Below are 26,566 nucleotides of genomic sequence, written 5' to 3' on the forward strand. Positions count from 1 at the left end.
TTTTCCCTACTGCCTTCCTTGAAAGGCATTTCATTTCAGAAGTGAGCATTTAAAAAGCATCCCTGAACTTCCTGACTCTGTGATGTTGAGACACTTAATGAAGCCCTTGTCTTTACCTCATCCTCAACTCTGTTATTTGCATACACATGGATTTGTTCAGAACTGCACTGGTCCCTATGAAATACAGACTATAGAAAATCTTTGCATATCACATCTAAATATATATTGTTAAACTTGGTTAAAATCTACCTGCTGCAGTGCTTCATTTAATTATAACAAACATATATGTGAACATTACAAATTTGGACAGATACATATGTGCAAATGTGCCTCATCCCCAGAGGACTAGCCCTCCAAACATGGCCAACATATCAGGAATCAATAGTTCCGTATTCTTCACAAGGACTCCACTCTATCAATCACCAATGCCATATTTAATTGTGGAAGCAATGCATAGACCCTGCAAACTGCCACTTTATGCAAGGAAAGGAATGGAATGAAGCTAGAAAATAATCTGGTGATGGATGACTGTGACCCTCCTTTTGGTTTGACTTCCACAAGAGGACAGCTGGATGGATCAAGCAAAGCAGAGAAAGGAGAACGGAAAGCGGGGGGAGCAGAGAGTGAGAGGAAAAACTTGGTATTCAGAGAATGGCTCCAACTTTTCATCTGCCCTCAGGCCGAGCGGGGGGGCTCAAGGGAATAACAAGCTTCTCCTTCAACCCCTTTCTCTGTTCCCGGGATACAGAGAAGTAAAATCCTCTAAAAATAGTGTGACGGCATTTCTTTGTATGTGTGTGACTGGCGCCCAACGCAGGCAGACTACATGCATAATGACTTCCATTAACCTTCACACTCTGGAAGGATGGTGGAAAAGATTAACCACGCATCTATTATGACTCAAATGCCATCTTTTAAAAGACTTTTTTTTAATGGTTTCCATATTTTGGAGTTATCTGGAGCCACTGCACTTGTAAGCTCAGTTCCTATCTTTGTTAGTACAGTGTGTGTAAACTGCTCAGTGGTTCGGACCCGATGCACCTACTTGTTTGTTTTTTTTTTAATTAAACTTTACTTTGCTGTAGGTGTTGTTTATGTCTCATTTGAGTCCATTTAGTACATAAGATTACTTAAATTTAGAGTTTGGTGCATTATCCTGGGCGTAAATATTCTGATTTTTGAAACGTTTTCTACATATGATGAGATATCAGTGCTGTACAATTCAGGTGAAAGAAATCAAAGTAGTTGCAAGGAAAGACAAAGATGCAGCAACATACAACATATACAATATAGGTCACTCTTGTATCAGCTGTAGGTGTCCACATGATCCGTACCTTTTTTTAGAAAACTTTTTCATGAGGAGATTTTGGTATAATTTGACTGTCATCAACCCAATTGTGAAAAAAATAAAAATAAATAAATTAAATACATGTTCTTTTGTATGAAAATGTCCTGTAAGTACATCTGTGTGCACCTAAACTCCAATTTATCTACTTAGTTTACTTCTGTTTTTTTCCCATCTGATGTTTTTTCCATGAGCTGAATGTGAGGTGAAGCTGAGTAAAAATGAATGAACTGACTTTCAAACTATTTAATCCGGTCAAAATGTTTACCAAACAGGATAGAAATGAAGCGAATGCCACTTCACCTCCCTCTGCTCTGGATGTCACAGACAGAGAACCAGAGCCTGGGAACCGGCAGGAAGAGAGTTCACTTCAAATACGTCGGCTTTGTTTTCAAGTGATCAAGCCATGTTAGAATATAAGTACGTATGTGTCTGTGTTTCAGGTCTTGTACGGATTAGATGTGCTGTTTTTATGCACCATGCTGTGGGAGGAAACCGGAGTACCTGGAGAAAACCCACCATGCACAGGGAGAACATGCAAACTCCATGCAGAAAGACCGGGGCTGGGAATCGAACCTAGAACCTTCTTGCTGCAAGGCAACAGCTCTACCAAAAGCGCCAGTGTGCAGCCATTAACACAATTCATTTCCTTAATTATTTCAGACCAAATATGTTAGAGTAGAAAGAAGCCTCATACGTTTTTATGATATCAAACAGGTTAAAGAGGCCAGAACCCACTCATATGCAGTAGGTCAAACCCAAAGAGGCAGCTGGTACCTGAACGCTGCCTACTGCAGAGTAGGCTGCGTAGTAGAACTGCTGCTTCAGCAGGTCAGTGGGCCCCCGCTGGTCACACGGGGTCCCGTGGGGAAGAAAGCACTGGTGGCTGGATCTGTCGGTGATGGTGTTTGGAGTGGAGCCAGGCAAGCTGAGCAGAACCGTGTGATTGTACAGGTGGACATCAGTCAGGCCAAGTCCGACCCACTGCCTGTACAGGTACCTGGCCCTGGACTCCTCACTGTCGCCTGCCAGGCTGGAGAAAGACCTGGAACACAATATAACGATCAGGAAAGTTAAGCTGTTTGGGATTATGAAGCCTGTTTTTGTTTGTTTTTTTTAGCTTGATTAATTATTGAGCTCAGATGCAAATTCAAGCAATATTTAGTAAAATGACTAGATAGCATTGGAAAATGTATTTTGTTCATTAACCACAAACAGTAAGTGAAATAAGTATCAATCACATCAACTTCTAATGTTTCTATTAAGATAAATTTACCACCATATTTCAGAGTCCAAGTAACACACACAAAGAAATTCAAAATAATCTCCAACTTATGTGTTATGAAGTGGAAATAACAAGGAAAACATGAATAACATCACATGCAAAACGGATTGAAAGCCAAGGGAACAAGCTAAGATTTGTCAATATTTAGAAAGATTCCTGCTGCTGCTATGTGTAAATCATGACCAGTTGGTTAAATATTAACCAAATGCCTGGAAAATGTTTTCTCTTTGTAATCAAAGTAACTGCAGAGTGGTGTGATTTTTAAAGTAAAACATATCTTTTCAGTAAAGTTGTGGTAAATAATGTGAAAAGTGACGGCTGAAGCTGCTTTCTGAACATCTGATTGTTCCAGTGAGCTGCATGGAGCCACGATCAGAGAACGACGTCTCAGCAACAGAAAGAAAACATTTTCTCACAGAGAAATCAACTGAAGAACATAAAGACAATTAGCACTCAGAGTTTTGTAGACCTGAATGTACAATGTACAGTTTTATCAATATTTTCATACATTACTAATTTTAAAAGGAAAATAGTTAAAAAGATATAATTCATCTTTTTTGTCACTAAAACATTACCTGTTAATGTTCCCTTTTGCTTTGCTGCTTAATAAAAGTAGGAACAAAAACTAAAACCTGCCTGTAAGACTGATGGGCAGAATCCAATTCAGAATTTGTGTAGATAAGTGCAGAACATAAACTAATTGATCTTCAGTATTGCAGATAACCGTTCTATTCATCCTCAGTCTGTTTTGCCAGGGGTCTAAACTGAATGAACTTCTAGTCTTTCTTTGCTTCTCAAACACACCAAAAATCCTCACAGGATTCTGGAGTCCCCATCATTCTCATTTTCCTAATTGCACAAAAGAAATGTCAATAAAGATTGATCCAGGTCTTATTTGATTCTCCTGGTTTGTTTGATTCTTAATGTTTACCCTTCTTATTGTTTTGACTCGCAGAGAGCTGGACTCAAAAGATCACCAATAAAGACGTGTACAGACTTTCATGGCTGGCATTTCAGCCTCAAAAACCCAGCACTCCACCAGCGGTGATGTCTGAAGTAAAATAAACCTCAGGAAAACTGCAAGTCAAGAGAACTATAAGAATGAAAACAAAAGGAACAAGTACAGCCTTATTTTTCAAGAGATTGCTTATTTTACCTTACTGAAAGAATATCAATGCCAATATCAGTTATGCTTAAGTTGAATTGACCCTCCACACTACTCCTTTTATGCAAATGGAAAATTAAAACGAACCAATCCGATTCCCTGCACAATACTATAAAATCTTTTGATGACAATCTCAGGTGTTCGGTATATGACTGTTTTCTTCTTCTCTGTTTTAATCTGTTCTTCCTATTCTATTAGCATTAGCACTTTTGGAAATGTTTATGTCTACTGCGAGTTTTAATTGCCGTCAGACTCTATCCTACTGGCTAAGTAGCAATAGCATAGAAAATACAACTTCGGAGCTCATAGAAGAGTTGAAATCAACTGCAATGTTTATATTTGTTTATTTAAGGATCCCCATTAGTCTCTACTATAGTAGAAACTATTCTTCCTGTGGCCCACACCACAAACATTACAATAAAACCATTTTAAAATACCTTATCAACAAAATTACAACACAAAAATTCACATCAACCACCTCAACAATATCAGCCTTTTACAAACATTACAAGGACATTAAGAAAGACCCTAAAACACAAAAACACAAATCAAAACAAAACTTTAAGAACGTCAAAGATAAATTAAAAACAACCCGTAGCAATATTGATTTTGAGTATAAATTCACCCATTCTATCACTTCAGTATTATTTCATTGTCTATTATTTATTTTTGTAAAGATACTTTGTAAATTTTGTATGATCAGCAATTATTGTAATTACAGAAGGAAACATGTTTCAGTAATAAATTGCTCTATTCACTCCTGACTGACCGTCAGGAAAAAAAGTTTGAAGGAACATTAGACATTGCATGAGTTCCTGCAGTAGTTTACTAAGTAAATATCAGGGAGTAGATAAAGCAATTAGCTGAAACCACTGCAAGCACTATGCATGACCAAAGTGAGTGAATCTTCCTCAGTGCAGACAGAACATTTGCATAGTGTTAAATAAACTGTACACAGCAAATTTAAAAGTGTTAAATGTTTTGGTGTTAGTAGACTTTGTGCAAAAGCAGAGTTAATTTTACACTTATAGAGTCACATTCTGTTTATGTAACTCTGCAGTGGATACTATTGGTAGTTAAAATCCAGTGTTAAAACAAAGTGTTTCCTAATCTAGAGCTGTTAAAATAGAATAAATAACTCTTGACTTCTTAACTCTGAACTCCACCAGCGGCTCTAACACTGAAGGAGTTAATTCACTGACTCCGCCCCAGAATCACAGATTCCCACCGAAGCGAAGCGACAGCAGCCAAGTCATTTCAGGACTATTTACTTTCCACCTGTCTGAGGTGTTTACTGCGCTTGATAAGTCATTTTTTTCTGAGATGGTTTATAACTATTATTTTGAGTTGAGCTCAACCTGTATGATAGACGTCACGTTGGCCACACGGCTCGGTGTTAGCATTTTTAGCTTAGCATGCCGAATGTTAGCGGAGTATAAGTGTTGAAAAAAATCAAGCCAGTGAACATTTAATCAAATTCTTGGCTAACTTGAACAGATCTTTTTTATGTTGAGAGCATTATTCCCACTGTTGTGTCTTCTTATACGTTTTGCAGCATGTTTTAATCCTTTTATTGTCTTTTTGTATATATTAGAACCAGTTTGGTTGCGGATGAACCGCCAGTCGTCAGCCTAACCTCTCCCTCCCGATCCCTCCATGGATTCTTCAAAGATTCAAGCTCCAAAAATGATTATGTAAGTGTTGATATCTCTGAAACTCTACATTTCTGTAATTCTGTAATAGAGGCTTGTTGTTAGAGTTGTAGTAAAAATGTATTCCTTCGTTCCATTCCTCATTGTTATGTTTTTTGTTTGTTATGATCCAGAGACCGACACTGGCTGTCCTACTCAGAGACTGAAGACTATCCGATGCAGTAGAGGAGCATGTTGGTGTCTCCAGCCAAACGTCACGAACAGAACAACAAACCGAAGACAATCTGTTAGTGAGTGGACATCTCTTTGGTGGAGTCAGAGAGGAAATGTCTCTTATCAACAGAAACATAAACTGGATAAGAAATGATGGATCTGAATATCAGGTTGGTCTGTTATGTAATGTACATATCTGCCAATCTACCTGTTAAAAGAATATGTACTCTATAATATTATCTGAACTGCTTGCTTTACTTTCTCCACCTTGTACTTTGAACAATTTCATGCATATTGTATTGAAGTATTAAGCATACTGCAGTTTGTATTGCACAGCTGATATGTCAGACCTTTTAATAAGCAATATGTGAATAAAAGTGACATGTGAAACATGCACATTATTCCATGTTGTAATATGTTTTGTAATTATGGTGCACATTTTGAAATAAATGCATTTGAGAAAATCATTGCCTGTATTAAATGTTTATTTTCCAAAGATATTTTAAAAGTTCAAAACAATAAAGTACCTATTTAATATTAATTACAAATAACTCTTAAGAAGTTAAAGAAGTATTCTGTGAGAGTTAATATTAAGATCTGACACTGAATTAGTGTTAGTGTTAAATTATTAACTCCAGCAGATTTGATATTTGACACTTTATAAGAGTTAAGGTACCAACTCCAAAACGAGTTAAATTAACACTTTCTGGTGTGGACCCATATAGACACTTTAAAAGTGTTGAAATCAAATCTGACAGTGTTAATCTGGCCTCCTGGATTTGCTGTGTAGTTATGGTATTTGGTCACTAATGTGAAATTTAACTGGCAACTGAAGCTTAAGGCAGGGTATCTTTATTCATCATTGAAATGCAAAAGCAAGACTCAACAGTGTGCTGTGAGAATAAACTTTATCTAAAGTATAAACTCTTTGCTCAACACATCAGATGCAGACATCGTAGTTATGTTTGTGTTACCGGCGCCAGACCCAGGGGAAAGCTGGGCGCTACTGGCACACAGCTGTGTGCTGTATTGATTAACTGAGAATCTATGAACAGGCTATAGCTCACTTTCCTTCCAACTTGTGTCTGTGTTCTGTCCAGCGCCCTCTGCTGGTGTGGTTGTTCACGGCAACCAACAGAGGAGGTGTGTTTTCCATAAAATACTTATTACAGCAAACTACATCCTCACTGTCCTTGTCAAATACATTCTTTAGAAAACCTACATCAAACTCCATCAATTGCTGGTAATGTTGTCAAAACACCTGAGCAACATTTAGAATGACTTCTAAACACTTCAGTGAATCTATGTACCAACGTCTGATACCACCACCTATTCCACTTCCTTTTTAACACCAATTTCTGGTGAGAATATCAAAGTACATCTAAACAAACCTTCCTTTAGGGTGCTTAACTGTTATTGTCAGTGAGTGTACTTGGATGGGAAATTAGAGCTTTCCAGCCTTGACATCTATTCAGACAAGAACTACAAGATGTTATGTTCCCCACAAGCCTCAATGAGAGGCCATTATCCCTCCGTCTAGTAAAAATGACTCACCCTAGGTGTGAATGAACAGGTGAGGAGCGCTTTTCAATCTCAAAGCAGATGTTTAAATGATGTGGATGATCAGTTTAAATGAGAAGTGTGTGTTTAATGTGTGGGTAAGAGAGAGACATGTACGATATCTCTATCAGACTCAGGAGCAGACGGCCCAAACTGTTGTTTGGGCCGTTGTGTTAGAAGGCTGCGACTCAAAGCTCTCCAGCAGCCACAGTGAGCCGGGCCGTGTGCAAATGTTTCCATTCATGTGTGTAACAGTGTTTCCCAAGACGTGTGTGAGACCTTCTACCATAAGCCAAGTGTTTGGAAGGACTCCCTGTGGTTTGGGACACATGCCCAACACTGCTGACACTTCAAGTCTCAAAGGACTCTGCATGTGCATCAGTGTGTTTGTGTCCATCAGACTGGCTCCTTCTGTAGGTAATCATCTTTGACTCTCTTTGATTAAAATGTATTCTGATGTTTTCTGTGGCTCTCACACTCTACCATTCCCTATTGTGTCCATACAACAAATATGTTAACATTTTTAAATAAATGCATTTTTGATCAATAACATACAAAAATAATACAGTTAGAAGACAAAACTTAAAAACATATGCTGTAAACAAAAAAAGAAAAATCCATAAGGCAGGGTCTTTTTTCACTGACACTGTTTGATCAGTCTGCAGGACATCTCAGAGGTAAATTAAGCCATTTACCTTGGAGTGCATTTGCAAACTGTAATCTGGGTTTTTATGTTGCTTTTGGAATAATGGCTTCTTCCCCGGTTAGTGGTCTTTCAGCCCATGTCGGTACTCATTACACTGTGGATAATTATGCTATCTTACCAATTTTCTGACAATATCTTCCCTTGGCGTTTTACTTTGGTTCTGTGTATCTCATGCACACAATTTCTCAGAACATGCTTGTTTCCAGGACATAGCAATAACATGCTGGCTGTAGATGTCAATTCTGTTTCTATTTGCATATAGTTTACACAGATGACAGTGGTACGTACCTTAAGGCATCTGGAAATTACCCAATGAGAAACCAGCCTTCTGGGAGTACTCTATTCTATTCTTCATGTCTGACATTTCTTATGTTTCCAATGAAGGAATGAGTATGGTTCGGGTGTTGCTTCCATATGCATTTAGAAATGTCTAACCATGTCACTGAAACAAACAAATTAGAAGCTCACAAAAACCCATCCATCCATCCATCCATCCATCCATCCATCCATCCATCCATCCATCCATCCATCCATCCATCCATCCATCCATCCATCCATCCATCCATCCATCCATCCATCCATCCATCCATCCATCCATCCATCCATCCATCCATCCATCCATCCATCCATCCATCCATCCATCCATCCATCCATCCATCCATCCATCCATCCATCCATCCATCCATCCATCCATTTTTATAAAGGAATGAATAACATAAAAAATGTGATTTTGTAAACTCCAATTTCTTTTCTCCTACGACAAGCTACATAACCCAAATTATTGCTGTTCGTTTTTGACTGTGTAACTTTACAGACAGCATCCCATACAGTGACTGTAATACTGGTTTTTATCTCTCAAAACCTCTGCAGGATTAACTGGTTAGAGCTTTCATGTTAATGCATTCCACCTCCACATAATTGATAAGTAATGGAAGCTATGCATGAAAATGGCTTATGTAATAAATTCATTTCATCATGTTAAAATATACACATGCACATGCATAAAGTATTATGTCAGGTCAATTTGTATTAACCAGTAAAATGATAGAAACTGGATTTCTGTGGATATTCAGGTTTCTATGCCCAGGTTGTTCCACATGTAGCTAAAATTTCAAGACAAGTGCAAGATTTAGGATCCAGGAAATAACACTGAACCTGTCGCACAAGAACTAAAATATAACAGTCTTGCGGTCCCAAGGCTTTCCCAGGCCATAGAAAATATATAATCCACATGCTAATCTGAAAAAAAGGCATTCAATAGGCAGCCTGATGGCATTTTAATCAGATCCCAGAACTGCCAAGACCAATTAAGTCAGTTGTTTTCTTCTGAACAATTTACCTTAACATCCAATCTTGTGTGCTTGAGGCACAGACTCAACTCTTGCCAAGAGGGAATATTGGGATGTTTATCATAACTACCAAAGTGTAAAGTTATGGAGTTAATTTTACAGAGAGAACAGCATCTGCCGTCACCAAGAGCAGGAAGGTACTGTTGTATCAATATTATTGTGTATACAATTTGTCAGACTGACAAGGCAGCTATCAAATGTTTGGACTCCTCAAACAACTCTAATACATGTGAGACACGTTGTAGTTGTGAGCACAGCTACTTGATCAGTTGGGTTTTGTCAAACTTTTAGATTTTCAATTGGATACAGTTGGGTTGCTTTCTTTCTCTGAAACCAACTTATAGTTTCATTGGCCATGTATTTGGAGTAATGCCTGTAAATCCACACTTGTTTCATCTTCAGATTGTTATAAATGTCCCAACAAATGACCTTCTTTCAGATCTTCTAGGTCTGCCTCGTAGATTTGAACCATATGATGTAAGATGGCTCACACCAATATGTGAATGCATCAACTGACATTCTTTCCTCCTATGTGGTGTATGAAAGTACGTCCATGACTACCCCTGCTGGCCATCACTGGATTTGAGCTGAAAATCCAGCCAATCAGATCAGTCAGAAGAGTTACCGCCCACAACTGACAGAGATGCCCAATAAACAGAGAGCAATTTTCTGGCAAAAGCATACAGAAAGGGGGAAGGATGACGTTGCACTTTCTCAATCAATATATGCGCTCATTACCCTGTGTAAGGATATTAAGAAAGCATTTTTCTGGACAAGACAACAAATTCCTAATTTTATCTAAACCAAATAGGGTCGCCACTTTAGATTGTGCTGGACCTTTCAGTTCAGAAAAGTTAGACACAACCATCGATGCTTGTCTTTGGTTTGGGGCGGTTTGGTCTTCTTGACATTTTCTTGCAGCTAATTGAACATGGCTGCTGTGTACATTTATGCATTTATTCGGTTGAGGAAACGATACCAAAAGGCAATTGAAAAACTTCAAAATAAGGTTGTTAAGATAATGTGTGTTATTTCCATGCTGTGTAACCTTTCTTGTGCCTGAAGAGATGCTCTGATTGTTTTGAAGTGGTAATATGGATGCATTTGAAGCCTGCTTAGCGTCTTCACCCAACGCATGGGATGACTTGCCTCTGATGTCGCCCTCACAAGGGAAACTTATTGAAAAATGGTTTGTTTAAACGTCAGCAGGCAGCAGAAACCATGAAAGCTTTTGTAATGTTTTTTCAGCCAAGCTTTAGTTAATACTTTGCTCACAGTATGAATTGATGAAAAGTCTGTTCGCAATAATTAAACAGTTGAAACCAGGATCCTTTAATCTTAAACCTCAATGTCTTTAAAATCCAGCATCTTTTGTAATGACACAGATGTAAAAATGACAATATTAGTCCACTGTAACATCCAACAGTCTCCTTGTCACCACCAGACATATGAGCTCTTGAAAAATGTCTCCTCATGCTCCTATTTTGCTTTGTGTAGCAATATTTTTATTGCATGTTTTAGACTCATTATAATGATAATAGGCAAGAGCTAGGAGCATGGGCGCAGGCAGATAAATCACATTTACCCGATGAATATTGTAGAAATAATTGACTTGGTGAGTGTGCTAATGTGCATTCCCGGGCCAAGCAGACTTAGCATACGAGATGCTGTTCCCTCTGCTGGCAGCTGCGGAGGATAATATATTCCTGTAGGACACAATCATTTTAATAGCTCATCCATTTGTTCAAGAGACAATTGATTTTCTCTGTTTCAATGCACGTTAGTCACATTTGATTTCTCTCGTCCCATTTACATTTGTCATATTTTCAGTGTGTGTAGCTTGTGCTCAGGCTTCATGAAAGGAAATTCTTATTCAGGTGCCAGTGTTGGTGTTTAGATGTAATCCAAGTGAAGACTGAGGCTGCCAATAAAGAAGATTTAAGACATCGTTGGCATATCGCTGCACAACAAGTCAGAAGGGAGAAATTCAGAAAGAACATCAGAGTTCATCAACTAACATCCCAACTGAAAACTTGGTGCAGCGGTTCTTATATCCTTCTATGATATTGTGTATATTGTATTCCAATTGTGTTTAAAGCATTAAATAACACATATGATAATGCAGAACACACAATGTGATCTCCAGTTTATGTAGGAGTTGCATGAGCGTTTTAACCGAGGAACACTAGATGTTTGCATGCTGCATAAAAGGAGATAACCTTTCTCCCTCCTTACTGCCATTATATTATACAAACCTCTCCAGCTTTGGGTCAGTCAGGATCACCAACATTATTTTCAAATTTTCTAATTTGAAAATATGGAAACATTCTTGGAAGATATTAATAGAGAAGCTAATCATTTGGTGCAAATGGGTTTTCTAAGCAGACAATAATCCAAATAATAGCAGAAAAGTAGCCACAAAGTTGCAAAAGGACAACAAAATTAATCACAAAAAACTGAACTCAGACCTGTACAAAATGTGTAGGCAGACCTGAGCAGGTGTGCAAACAAAGCAGTCTGTAAACCTGACTACATTAGATCAGTTCTGTCAGGGTGGAATGGGTCAAGATTCCAGCAAGCTACTGTGCAAAGATGGAGGAAGGACACCCGACCCATTTCACCCACATCATAAAGTTTAAAATGTAAACCTACCAAGCATAAAGGGAAGGTATATATCTATGTGTCATAGTGGAGAAGGCTCCATCATGAACTGGGAGCTTTGTCCTTCAATGGAGCTTCTGGTTGTCACCCAATGATATGGAGATGATGTAGCAAGCGTCCGTGTCTGTGTGGCGATCATAGAGTTTTTCAACAGGACTCCCCACGTTTGGTCAGGTTCCCTCGGCATCACATGTTGAGGCATCGGGTGCCCCCTTCTCATCATTAATTGAATTGACGTTCAGTGTTCTCTCATTGTACCACAATAATCGGAAACACAGAGGATGAGTTTATTCCATTTTTTTAAAGGCATAAAACGTACCATTTCTACTTCTACTTCTTCAAGTAGAAAAATGTCCTTCGTTTTGAAGTATTCTACATCCTTCCTTGAACATAACTCCATTGGTATTTGGGGATAGATGACGTCCAGCGCACATTATGTTGTTCTGACAACATTTTAGTGTCAGAAATGCTGACCTGTAATTAATAAACTCTCAATATTGAAATTACATGACATTAGGACAGTAGAAGTGGATCCTAAGAATAGCAATCTATATTCTTCCTAACACTTAATGGCAGCATAGGACCTGGAGTGCTTTTCTCTGCTCTAACTGCATGTGAGCGTGTGTGTGGTCAGTCTTGAACAACAAGAAGACATTGTAGAAAGACTTGCTTTGCATCCAAGAGTCCAAAAGGTATATCTGCATGTAAAATAGCTTCACTTTTCTTTTCTACACAAGCTTTGCTAACTAGTTATGCTCACACCCGAACTGTAGACCAGCAGGTTTCAACTCCAGTCCTCTGCAACTTTTAGATGCATCTCTGCTTCAACACAAATTCATCAAATAATCAAGTCATTAGCAGGACTCTGGGGAATCCGACTGCATATTGGGGAGGTAACTCAGCCATTTGATTCGGGTATGTTGAACCAGGAACACATCTAAAAATTGCAGGACGCCAGCCCTCGAGAGCTGAAGTTCCAAACTCATTCCATAGGCTTTACACTTGACTTATGAAGCCCTGGACAACATAGAGATTAATCTTTGCAATCGTGGTGAGAAGAGAAGGTAGGAGATCTTGAACACACAATTTTAGCCCAACAACCAGGGTCATGATTTTGCTAACATGACCCTGGTTAGCAAAATCAAATATGTCGGGTCTGCTTAATTAATATAGTTAACCTCACACTTTGACTTTTATGAAATGCATTAGCATAAAGTTATAAGATTCATTAAACAGAGAGCTGGCTGCAAGTAAAATCAGCCTAATGAAGTCAGAGCTGAATCTACAGAAAGAATTTTTCAAGGCTTACAATAAGAGCAGAAAGAAAGAAATATTTCTGTGCTGAAAGACAAAAATGAGCTTGATAAATTCCAGGTTTCAATTAGAACGCGGAAAAAGAAAGAGATGCAGAGGAGTATTAATATGTTAAATACAAATAATTTCCCCCAGAAATTATTTGAAACCTGGAAAGATGGAGGAAGGACACCTGACTGCTGCTGCTCAGAACATGTACTGTAAATATGTTTACCTTTTAATGTGTGAGCTACAAATATGTTAGGTTGACTGCTGAATTAATATCAAACTTTTGTCTTTATTGATTGAAGTGTTTTATTTCAGTGTTGGAAGGAGAAATATGGTACATTCATCAGAAAATAGAAATATGCTGCTCACTGATTCAGCTTCTTTGGCTTTTTCTCATCACATTACCACAAATATATTAATCATGTAGCAATAGTACTAAATTAAATAGTAATACTTCACCTGATTTTAGTCTTTTTGAGTTGAAGGAGGATAATCGTGCTTTTTCCAGGCACATAGTGCCATTTTATATCCCAATCAAGTAAATACATTACCCTCAGTTATGAAAATGCTGCATATATCAAATATGACTTTAAAGAAATTTGACTTTGCATCATACATGTATCTGACGCCTGGAAATTCTTCCTTTCCCTCCCTCAGCATGTCATCAGAACCTTGCTTCTCCATGATGCCATTTACAACCATTCTTAAGAGTTTTATAGTTTGTATGATGGGCTCAGTAGACATGCTGTTCCACCAGATGGTGTTAACTGATGCTGCTGCTAGTCTGGAGGAACTCTTTAGTGAATTTGTGGGGGTTGAGGAAGTTCTCTGGGGGGCAGAAACTCAACTGGGGATTGGAGCTTCAAAGATGAGCTTTTTTAAATAGGCGGCCCTTTGTAAGAGCAGCTGTTCAGGCACCCCGATTGGCTCGATAATTATTATTACTGTTATTATAGTTTACAATATTCCAATAAGGTTAATACAAGACAGTAATGTAGTAAGGAACATTCTAGAAATTTTAGTTCTCAAACAAAACAAAACATTGTGATTCATCAAAAGTTGATCAAAAGGCTTACTTTTTTCAAAACTTTTATTACTCAGTGATATTCATTAGTATTAAAAAGCTCTGGAATAGTCTTTGTGTTGTTCCACATTGTCTAAAATCACTTATTTCTTAAGGCTGACTGGAGGCAAGCTAGATAAAGATCCCACTATGTTCTCACCTGACCCAATTATAAGTTTAGATGGTAGCAATTATATATAATGGTAATATAATTATTGCTATGGTTTAGGCATCGTTTTTCGTCCAATTTAACAAGTATAATAATCCATTTTCAAAACATAATTTTAAAACCAACTTGATTTCACCACATCTGTGGACACAGAAGGAAACACTTTGCTTTGAAGGATAAGCGTTTTATAGTGTTTCTTGCAGGTTACTGGATGACTCCATGATGAATAAAAAAGTGAAGTTCAGGTGATCTTGAAATTCTTCTGTCAAAATAATCCTGTTAAGGCTCAGTTTTTCTGCAGCTGAACGCACACTGAAAAGCCTTCACAGCTGACTGTCACCTCTAGCGTGAAATAGGGAGGATTAAAAGGAATGTGATCCAGCAGCAGAGTTAAAATGATACAAGCCTCCAATTTAAAGTGGTGTTAAAGTATTAAGCAATAGCTTCTCTCTCTCTGTTTATATGCTCTCTGTTTAGCTTCAATGCTTTTCTGTTAATATGTGTTCGTATAATGTGAAAGTAATTATTTTCAGCTCCAAACAACTTTATTTTTCCGGTTAAGCTTTGCTTTGTAGAAGAGAGCAGCTATGTTACGTGCTCTTCTGTGAGTGGTCACATTGTGTTATGATGATCTGTACATGTATAGTAGGAAAAGAATATCACAAACTTTATGGAATTTCTCATTTAAAATTCATAATTTTAAAACAATTTTGTTTTCATAAATTGGTTGTACATACTGATATATACTGTATGTAATTTGTAGAACAAAGACAGAGCTTTACAAAAGTACTCAAACTTTCTCATACCATCACGTTACAACCACAAACTTTTACTTTAAGATTTTACACCACATCATCACAAAATAGTGAAAAAGAGAAGAAAAAAATGACAGATTTGCACATGCACACACCTTTTGCGTAATTAGTCTTTTTTTTAAATGGCTCCCTCTGTTTTTCTTGACAAAGGCAATCCATATTAAGCCAGATGAGATGTGGAGCATTTGTGAACAGCAATTTTTAAATCCAATTAGGAAATTCTTGAATGTTGACTAGACCCTTATCTGTTCTTGTCTGAATTCTTCCATTATCCACCACTTAATGTAAATTCAAACTTGAAACCTATTTTATGGGTTTTCTCAATCACAGATCACAAACTTACATGTATTTTATTGAGATTGCATATTATAGTTCATGTTTGCTGCATTCACACAGCAAGGAAATGCGACCCGAATCCAATATTTTTGCCCATATGTGCCCCATATCCAACGTTTTCACAGCAGTCTGAACTGTGCAATTTGGATCTTTTCACAATCTCCCACAAATCAGATTTGTGCCACTTCTATTTGCTGTTCTAAATAGGATGTTTTTCCAATATCTTTCAAAGCATCTCTAGTCTGAATTGTCATGTTGAATCTGACTTTCACATTATTCATGTGAGACACGGGTCATAATTCTGCATCAGAAGCCAGAGTAATTCATAACTCAAGTAGAAGATAGTGTGGTTGTCTCTGCAGCAGGTCAATGACCCTAAACCTACTAATAAAACTTAAATGCAACAAAAACTTTCTACCTCTTAACATATATTGCATTACACCAGGAGCTGAAAATGTAGCACCTCGACCAACAAACTAGAGTTTGATTAAAGCAGAGTAAGCAGGGCTGGTGTGAATGCACCCTATGGCATGCCATGTGTCCATGGTACCAGTCTCCAAAGTCAGTACTCAAGAGCTGAAATTAGATATGTTTCCAATGTTGTCCTGGTTTGACACACCTGACTCGATTATGTTTTCATCACTAGGTCCCTGTAGAACATCATGACACACTTTCCAGCTCTTGCTGGCTAGAATTGAACATCCATGGTCTATGGACTTCATGTTTCTCACTGCTGCACCACTCTGCTCTGACATCCTGGAAGATGTCCTGGTGTTTGCATCTCATCTCTTGTTTTTCTATCATTTTGCGGTTTTCTTTAGGATTATACATTTTACACAATTAGTAATTAAAGGAAAACATGACTGAATGGAAGCCTAGTTCTTCCCTGCATGTTATCACTCTGATATACTTTAATGAACTTTGAGGCAAGGTTTGATGTTATAGTTCTGGAGTGTGAAGGCCAGTGGGAATCGTTTGTCAGATTAGATCCAGGATGTTAGGCTCTGTGTCTGACTTATTATTGCTGCAAGTCATGTGGTGTATGACCTGAGCTGCAGCATAGTGAGTTACATTCACTGTCACCGGTCTGCATGTCACCTCCGTAGGTGCTAAGAAAGACTACATCTATAGAGGCCAATGCCTTAAAGCTAAGCTTCACAGTAAATGTAACAAATATTGGATGTCAAAACTCATATGTTCACAGAATCCAGCTGAGCTGTGTCAGACTTGTGGCTTTAGTTTATTATCACAACTGAAATAATTTAATTTCCTAAGATGACAAATCATCCTAGTGAGCTGTAATGAGCTGTAAAAGAGACATCATAGATCTTGGTTCTGTGATGCATGTCCATTTCTGTTTAAGTGCCTAATTGATGTGTTTTTGTTTTCTGTTACCAGAAAGAGTTGAGAAGACATAGATTTAGGCTGTGCTAAGAAGATTCCAACACTAAATTCCATCTACATCTCTCCCTTAGGAAAAGAGAACATGAAACTATAAATAAGTTGTAGTGGCAAAACAAGTTTCGGCAGCAAGTTAAAGGATAAAGTGAGAAATTATAACAATGTCTGACTTACTGCTATATACAGCTGAATGCAGACAGAGTCTAAAGAATAAATGAGCATCATTTTTATTTGGGAGGAAATATGTTTTGAAAACAAAACTGGGGAAACACCAAAGCTGAGGAGGCGACTGTGACAGAGCTGGAGTCAGACCTGCCGAGCGAACATGGACAGAAACTGTCACCTAAACTGAACTGAAAGCATCAAACCCTCAGGGAAACTCAGATGGAGGGTTTTAGGTTGCGTAGGAGATATGCTCAAAATTAAAACAGAATATATTTATTATCCTTAAAATGCAAGAGATGCAATATGCAAGAGCTAAGTTTATTCTATAATTTAATTCTTCAAATCAAAGTTGAGCATGTCTTTTCAATAATTCAATGAGTTTGGATCATCTACTTTTGAACTGTTTTTAATGCTGTCTTCATGGACAACAGTAAGTCTATATATGGGATTGCATAGGCAAAAAGAAAACACCAACTGAAAACCTAAATTGTGTTAAACTATAAATCTTGTTTGTTTATAACTAAGCTCCACAAAATATTGTTAAAATGACCTGTGTGTATTTTATAAATTAATTAAACTTTTTTTTTCCACTTTAACAGAATTTTGACCTTTGATCCATGGTGCAATGTCATCTTTTTATAATCTATTATAGGTAATTATCTTCACTTCCTCTGTTCTGCGTTGTCTTTTCTTCTTTATCACCAATGTCAGTTTTACCTGCCCTGTATGAAACATCAACCCAGTTAGTTCATAGTTTGTGCTATGTCTACAATGTGATATATTTATAAATAAAGTAAAAAAAGAAAAAAACAGATAGTTGCACCTACATAGTGTGTCAAGCTCTCTATATTTCATAGGTGACACGTTTGTAGTGAGGTCTGAAATCAGTTCACACCTCGGATCTATGTCCAGCTTGGACAAAACGATTCCCAATTGTTTGACTGACTTAGAGTGAAGATGGGTCAGGGTTGCCAAGTCATTCTACAGATGCTTCCCAACTACAACAGACTGACTTTTCTTGACCGGGAATCATGACTAAAAGCTAGTGATTCCCAGCATTAAGGTCACTGGGAGTCAGAGATGAGCAGCTTTTCTGGAAAACACTGCAGCATGCGATGGGAAGTAGAAGGAGTTATACATTATTACTGGTGCTGCAAGGTTGTAAACCTTGTCCTGTTAGGCAACGGGTCCTGGAAAATACCAGTGTTAAACGGATGGTGGAGTCCAGCGACGACAGGCGCTTAAATTCCGTAACAAAATATGTTTTTATCTTTTTTAAATTTTTTTTTTATCTCTTTCTTACCGTTTATTCAATGTCACATGCTGTTTTTATTTTTTTCTTTAATTATGTAAAGCACCTTGAAATGCCTTGCTGCTGAAATGTGCTATACAAATAAAATTTGATTGATTGATAGATTGATTATGACAGAAACATAACTGGGTACTCAAGATGTAAAACTATAGTGAAGAAGTCAGTCTTTGGCATGGAAAGCAAAAGGTCGGCGGTGTGTGAAGTTTGGACGCTGCGTTGCTGCAGTCAAAGTTCAGTTTGGTTGAACTGTTATGCTGCATTCACACCAAACACATTTTTAGCATCAGGCGCGTCTGGTTTACATTCAAAATCTATGTGGACATGCGTTGAGAGTGTGTCATGGTGCATTTTGCACGTCTAGCGCTGCACATTTGAAGCACTTTATGAACGTCAAACACACCCGACATGTTGATGCAGAGTCAACCAATCAGAGACTCTGCTATGTGAAAAGTGGTGCATTTTCTGACGTGATCTCAAAGAAAAATTGAAAATTTAATATGGAGGATAAACTAGATGTTGCTGTTTGCTCTCGTTCTAAAATGTACGACCAATCAAGTTATGACTACAGAGGCAGGAATACAAAGGACCTTGCTTGGGAGAGGCTCAGCGAGGAAGTTGGAATCTCAAGTAATTTGTAACTTTTACTATTTGAAAATATTTCACCGCATTTGAGCTATCCAAATCCATCGATCAAAAACTTTGAGTCATGTTAAATAAACATTAAAACATTAGATAAACATATTTATTTAGACAAAATATGCAGGAGATTGTGGAAGAGTTTGAGGTACATGAATGCCAAGGAGTCTCCTTTCAATGTTTGCTTAGAGAAAGTTTGATGTGTGATTTGTATCAAGAGCAAAGTGTCAAGCGTCTGACTTCAAAGTGCACACACATCGAACTTGAAGCATTGGACGTTTTAGACGCATAAAATGCGCTCAGTGTAAACGGAGCATAGGCATTATCTGTGGAATACTTTCACCACAGCCAATAGAAACGTGGCATTTGAAGACGACATTAGAAGAACATAATTTACCCAAGATTTTGTTTTCGTCCCTGTTCCTGTATTTTCTGTATCAGCAGCAGGTCTTGAGCTAACTATTGTTTTTTACATGTTGCAGATCTGTCAGCGACAGAAAGAGCTAGTACTGGAAATATAACAGTACTTGCACCATCAGAATGAAGATTAAGACCCAAAGCTACTTAGCTTGTTTTTCACAAAGGACAGCAGAATATAGTTTGCTATGTCTTCATTATGAATTCTGAAACGTAATATTCATTAGACAGTAGGGATGCTCTGATCAGGTTATTTGCTGCTGATTCCGACACCGATCACCCATGAGGCCGATCTCTGCTGATCACCTGGATTGACTGTTCATTTTTCGCTTTAGGTATAAATCAAAAAAATGATCTGGCAATAAATTTCCCTTATTTAGACATAAACATACAAAATACTTGCAGGCAAAATACAGCAACTAAACAGTCAAAAGGACTGAAAAACCTACAATTATTAGTCAGATAAATCTGCCTGTATCAAATAATGTCAAGTAATAAAAGAAACATTCATTCAAAGTCAAATGCAGGTTGCATTAAAATAAACAATCCTGAGTTACTGAATCAAAACTTCCTGAGAGCATGGCTGGCTGAGTAATGTTCTTCTAGACAGTGTATGTCAGTGGTGCAAAAGATCAGGAATAGTCAATAGTTTCGACCAGGTTGATAATAAGAGTTGTTTTGACTAGAAGTTCAACATTTATCATTGAAAGTATGTTTTGATGTTTTTAATATCAGGGCAGCCAAAGACAGGGCTTTAGAGATTTAATGATGAGCCAATGCAACAAAGGATCCCATTTTTAAAAAACCTACATAGTTTTTCAACTTCTGCAGCTTTTTTCCTCTTTCAAATTACTCAGTTCATCATTTAATTCAATAAAGGGCCATCATTGCCCTACATTTCACAAAACTGATCAAAAGCATATCTTACAACCTGTCTGTTTTCATATAGTTTAAAAACTATGAAGGTTAGGTATAATTTTTATGAGTAGTTCTCTGAGTGATGCCGTTTTCTCTTACAGTATGATAACATGGCTGTGTAAACTGATCATACATGTGAGAATTAGTGACAGGTAACCAATAAGGCCTCTGCAATGGAAGCCTTCCCAGTGTGTCCTTGTCAAGTTCAGTTTTTGCTTGGATAGGTGCGTTACCTCCTCAGAGTCCAGGCTAAGGGGGTAAGCTAATAGCTTGATCTTTGCCTCATCTCCCAATTTCAGATAGGCTGCTTAAGAACAACATTACCAATCTTGGACAGACCCTTTTTCATGCAGTGTTGCAGGTCTGGGTAAACAAAAATCAATCTCTTTTCCTCTCTCACTTTCTTTTGCTCCATTAACCAAGTCATGCGACATCTCTATCGGTGTTACTTAGCAGAGCCTGGTGGGCTGGTATTGATTATTAACTCTTCAAAAATTCCACAAGGACTGCTCTGAATGTTGAATACAGCAACACCTCCAACACCTTAGCTGAATCCACCAATTTCTTTTTTAATCAGACTCTTGCTTGTTTTTTTTTTTTGTTATGCTTCTACTCTAGTTTGTTTTCTTCGACGTACAAAGAAAATGTTCAATTGCCAGGTGAAGATAGGCTGTCAACCAAATGCACAGAGGGTAGAAAAAATTGTTCCTTATCCTATTGTTTGGCAACACAGAAAATGAAAGTAGTTTTAACTGAATTTTAAAATGATTTTCTTTGTCAACATCAAAACTATGCTGTTGTTTGGTCAGGAAGGAAATGTAATAGTTTGTTTCAGAACCATGTTTATTTGGCTGAGTTCACACCAGCCCTGATTAGTCAGCCTTAAATCCAACTTTAGCTCATTTGTCTTGAAAGCTTGGTTCGTTTGGGGTGTTTTCAATACATGCAGACCGAAAAAGCCAAGTGGTCTGCATGAAAACCTAGGTCTCAGTTCAGTTAAAGTGAATTTTGGTGCAGTTTGAATGCATATATGAAGCGTACCAGAGACTGGTCCAAAAGCCATAAGTGGAGTAGAGTGCAGGGCATTCTGGGAAATACAACCAAAACAAACATGTGATTCCAGAGCTGGCTGGAGAAATGTTTTGTGGTCTTTCACCATAGACAAAAGTGTAATCCTCGTATTGCTACAATCTGACACCACTCCATTTTAGTTTACACTTTCTGAAGACAGAAGTTGCATTTAGTGTCTTCTTCAAAGGTTTTTGGGTTGTTTCCTTTAGTGGTTCTTGGTGCAACTGCCAGTAGTTGGGCCTACTGGCATTGGCCAGTAGACCCAACTGAGTCTACTGGACTCAGATGAGACCGAGTCCAGTAGACTGTGAAAACACCATGAAACACAAAACTTTTGTCATGTAGCTTTCAGGCAACAGATAGCCAATGTTTTTAAAAACTTTAAAAGATCACTTCAATACAAAAACGATTGAATAGTTCAAACAAATGTTTGACTCCCCCATCTGTCTCTGTTGTGTCCTTGTACAAGACAATTAACTAACCGTGCCTAGTGGTGGTGGCCAGAAAGGCTGATGGTGCCAGTGTGGGGCAGCCTCACCTCTGTCAGACTGCCACAGTCTGACAGACTACAGTGGGATTGTAGCAATAGCTAAAAATCACCAGAGTGGGAATTAATAATTCCAAACATCTTTGCATGTCCAGAAAAGCACTATGCAAGTGTGGTCTAATTTAATGTCAAGAGAAACAGCCCAAATCCACCCCTCACCAGATCAACCCATCCTCATATAACCAGTCCCAGCAAGTGAACAGATGTAAAAAAGCGTTTAATTCCCCTGTGTTCAGCCCTAAACCTAATCCCAGGTGTATGTATTTGTATCTATGTTCATGAAATATATTTCTATAAATGCAGGTGTGTTTGTATTAGTTGCTTTAAAATTGGGTTTGGTCTTGGGTTGTTGGACATCTCTCTGTCCTACAGCATTGATGTGGAGGCAAAATTTGCATACCTGTGTAATGCATCTGTTGCAGCTGGTACTCTATGCAACTTAGGTTAGCATGTAAATCAACGTTGTTGTTTTTTTTGTTTGTTTTTATACCCTGTGCCATAATGTATTTGCAATATGTAGATGTATATGTTGGTCTTTCAAGAACTTTCAAATTAACTGAATCCAAATGATTAAGATCTGGATTTTTTTCTGCAACTACCCCAAATGAAGAGGTCTTAAGTAAACTTTGTTCTCAGCATTACCCTCTGGATTGTAGCCAGAGGGTAATGCAAAACTAAAAGATTAAAACAAACAGGAAACGGTCCAGAACAGTAACTAGGATTTGATATTGTTAAGGTGAAAGCAATGAATTAATATTCATATCAGTATTGCCTTTTCCCTGAACTGTTTTCAGAGTTTGTCATTGTAACATGATAACATGGTTCATGTCAGCACATTTTTGCTTCATAAAATAAATTAGCTGAATAAATGAGCCGTCCATCCATCCATTTGAATCAGGTGTGCTGCCTCACTGGAACATCTAATTCATCCAAGCAGCAGTTCTGAACAACCAAGACCTGGAAGAAAATCTGATTCAGATGCGCCAGTAAATTCCAGCTCAAGCAGAAACTCAAACCTTCATTTGCAAACATTATCAGATTTAGTTATGTGCCTACCTAATGAGTATTGATTAAAGCACTGGGCAAAATTCTGCCATCAATATGAGCTGTGTGGGTAATTAGATGTTCACTTTGCAAATCAAAAAATTGCAAACACACTGACAGAGTAAAATGAAATGTATGGCATATTTACACAAGTCTTTCTGTAATTAAATCCTGCTTTTAATGTTTCCATAACAACAGTGCACATGTTCCGTTGTGAGTCTAGACTTCTACATATGAAATACCCTCAGCAACAGATGAAGCTGAAAATTACACCGAGTCATCAGTTTTTCAGCATCTATTTTTCATCATCTAAGTTTGCAAGCAATAAAATTAAATACATTAAAAATAAAGTTTAAGCTTCTGTTCGTTTCAAGTCAAATGTATTTGTACAGCACAATTCAGCAACAATGTAATTGGAAGTGCTTTATATGACAAAATCATAACAGTGAATAAGAAAAATAAAACAAAAAAATATGATGGTTCCCAGATTTCAGACCTGATCACGTTTCTAGCTGGAAACTGTTCGTGCACTGGAGCTACATCGACTCTTAAGAAGAAGACTCTTAAAGACAGTTATACCAACAGGCTTTTAACTAAAATGATGCATTTTATTTATTTAGTTGTTTTTATGTTTTAGGTCATTTGTTATTTTAATGCCTCTGATAGGTGCTGTACAAATACATTTTATCTAGTAGCTGAAGCTGTGTGCTGCCTCCTGATTGTTCCTTTGGGTCCAAAAATAATTCTTTTTTTTTCTTTTCTAATTAGCTAAAGAAAGTTATGGCACATCTGCTTGGTGCTTAAATGGATTCATTGTCACCTGGTGATACTGTCATGTAGAACTGTGTGTGAGTTATCCTACTTTGGGGGGAATAAATATAGGTATTAAGACAAACATGGACAGATTTATTTCACACTGCACACAGATTTTTCAAGACATTGTTTTTGGAGGAGAAAATGAGTTTTCTCAAATCAAACGTAAAAATAATTAAATCTTGTCTGTCACATCCTCAGTTACTGACGGAAGCATTCAGAGCCGCCACTTGGCGTAACAAAAAACCCCAATAAAATAAATAGAGGTTTGTGTTTATGACATGGTAATGCATGAAAACATTCATTGAGCGTGAATACTTTTACACCATATTGTTAGTCAAAACTGGTTCTTAACAAGCACTGGGACTATTGGTATGCAACTAAGGACTTCAGGATTCAAGTTAAACATGAATCTAAAGTTTGTACAAATCAAACTGAATGGGTCAGCGTCCAATACTGGACATGAAGAAAAAGAACATCTTTGAAGCTGCTGCAGCAAAGGTAGATTCAAGAAAAGAGTAAACAAAATTTCAAATAATTTTTCAACCATGAAAAACATTTCAACTATGACATTTTTTTTCATGGTCGAAAATCTTTTTTGACCACATGAGAAAAATACAAAACATCTTAGCTGTAATCTGAAGTTTAGTGTGCTCTCAGATCGGTTGCCTTTTATTGCAATTAACAGAAAATAATTGCTCTTGCCGTCTCTGTTCTATAAATATGCTTGTGCCCATGTTTGCTGCAACGTCAGTTCATTCACAGGCTTCCTCATACTGACAGCAACAGACGCTGACAGATGCACATGATGAAATAAGAGGCATATCATTTACAAAATGATTGAATGAAAATGGTTTCTGTTTGATTTTAACCTCAAAAAGCTTGTTTACAAAACACCAAATGTTCACATCCCCATGTAACTTCAAATCCTTCACCATGAATGTTCACCTGACTTTGTTTGAAGTCAGCGAATCACCTGGGGGTCAAAAGGAACACTCTGCATTATGATGAAATCTTGACACATATGCAGAAACGCACTGATATGCAAATGCTTTATGAAAGAGTTCTAGCTGTGGGCAATGGAAAAGTGATAACAGTGCAGCTCTTTAATCTTTATAAGTTAGGTTGTTTTTCTTTTGTATCTCGCTGTCGTACTTCAGGGCTTCTACATGAGATGTTAGTCTCTTCTCACATGCAGCTCACCTGCTAAATATCACTATCTTTAATGAAATAAAACACTTTACAAGTGAAATTATGCAAATGTCCCTTTGTGCATGTTTCTGTCCTTCCATCAGGGTATCTCCTGTGTCTAAACAGTCCAGGAGTAAAAAAACAGAAGAAAAACTCAGCTGTTTTTTGGGAGTACGTAGATGGTCTGCTGGTGTCGGCAAAAAAACTTGTTTTAAAAACTGATAAATTGTTGCGTTACGATTTTTTTCCCCGTCAATCCCAAACCAAGGCCAGCCACTTGCCTGGCAAACCAAGTGAAGCTCCACCCACTTCATGACAAGACAACAGTAAGTTTATTCTGCTGGTTTTACCACTGCACAATGGCTGCTGGAAAAGGAAAATGTTTTACTGTCTGCTTCAGTGTCAGTAGTACAAATCATGTGTCCATGCTGCGTGGCTTCATTTTACTTTCGCTTGTAACGTCCCTGCGATGTTGTCAAAGAAAGCTTAGGAAGGATTCCTTTGAAAACTAGCAACACTACATGGCAGGATTTACCAAATACTTGGACTGAAGGAAGGTTTTCTGTGAGTAACTAAAATTTGTGGTCCACAGAAAAATCAGCCAATAGATGAATCTGCGGATTGGCGGGGATCCAAATGTATACATTCATGAACATCTACAGGCAAACTCATGACAAAGGCTTATTAACCAATAGCCTACTGCTATGGTATGATATTGTTGCTGACTGTAGCGTTTTTTTAGACATTTTTTTGCAACGTTTTATCCATTAGTTAGGCTACAGAGTTGACAGTAGAAGCGTTAGAGGGGCCTCTGGATGGAGAGGTACTGGTCGATGCTTTGCAGCTCAGTGGAATGGCTGTTCTTCAGGTCAGAGTGTTTTGTGACTGGCAGAGACTCATTGCCTCAGGATGGCTGTATGTTTACGGTTGGGTTGTCAAGGCAATGAACCCTTAGCCACAGAGGCACAACCATCAATCAGTGCTTCTGCACAACCATCTCAGAAACAACTATGCAAGTATGAAATCTGGAAAACAAACCTATACAACAGTCAGCCACTCCTCAGCAACAGAACGTCTTTCTTTTTATGTAAATGTCTAAAACTCTCAAAATAGTTTTCTTTCTATACGTCATACATGTCTGAAAAGCAAATTTCTTTCTAGAAATGTAGAACGACAACCTTCATGAAAATGTAAACAAAACGTAAAGGGAAAATGTTCCCTATGTGTTCTCTTTGTTGTGTGTCCAACAAGAATCGCATTGTCACAACGTTCTTCTGTGTAAAAATCAAAGTTTGTAATGAAAAAGGATCGGGGCGGGTTGCCAGGTGGACCAGTCAATGTTTTGACAGTTTACCCACAGCACAGTGCCATCATGGCAGCAGGCTGTCATTTCCAGATATCCTCCTGAGGCTCATTTATGTCTGTGTCTC

General features: G+C 37.8%; 1 protein-coding gene and 1 long non-coding RNA gene across 3 annotated transcripts in view; one reads left to right on the forward strand and one right to left on the reverse strand.

Annotated features, from left to right (window-relative positions):
- Positions 1-26,566, reverse strand: part of naaladl2 (N-acetylated alpha-linked acidic dipeptidase like 2) — a 416,483-nt gene that overhangs the window by 195,447 nt on the left and 194,470 nt on the right. For both annotated transcript variants that reach the window (XM_017304561.2, XM_008407820.3), the window contains one exon: positions 2,123-2,390. In XM_017304561.2, coding sequence (XP_017160050.1) covers positions 2,123-2,390 — 268 coding nt within the window. The remainder of the gene's footprint in view (positions 1-2,122; positions 2,391-26,566) is intronic.
- Positions 5,369-6,127, forward strand: LOC145551515 (uncharacterized). The gene is made up of 2 exons (XR_014087380.1): positions 5,369-5,489; positions 5,621-6,127. It is a non-coding gene; the product is annotated as an uncharacterized LOC145551515 (long non-coding RNA).

The sequence above is a fragment of the Poecilia reticulata genome, chromosome 4, assembly GCF_904066995.2.
Source record: "Poecilia reticulata chromosome 4, P_reticulata-male-v2, whole genome shotgun sequence".
NCBI classification, from domain to species: domain Eukaryota; kingdom Metazoa; phylum Chordata; class Actinopteri; order Cyprinodontiformes; family Poeciliidae; genus Poecilia; species Poecilia reticulata.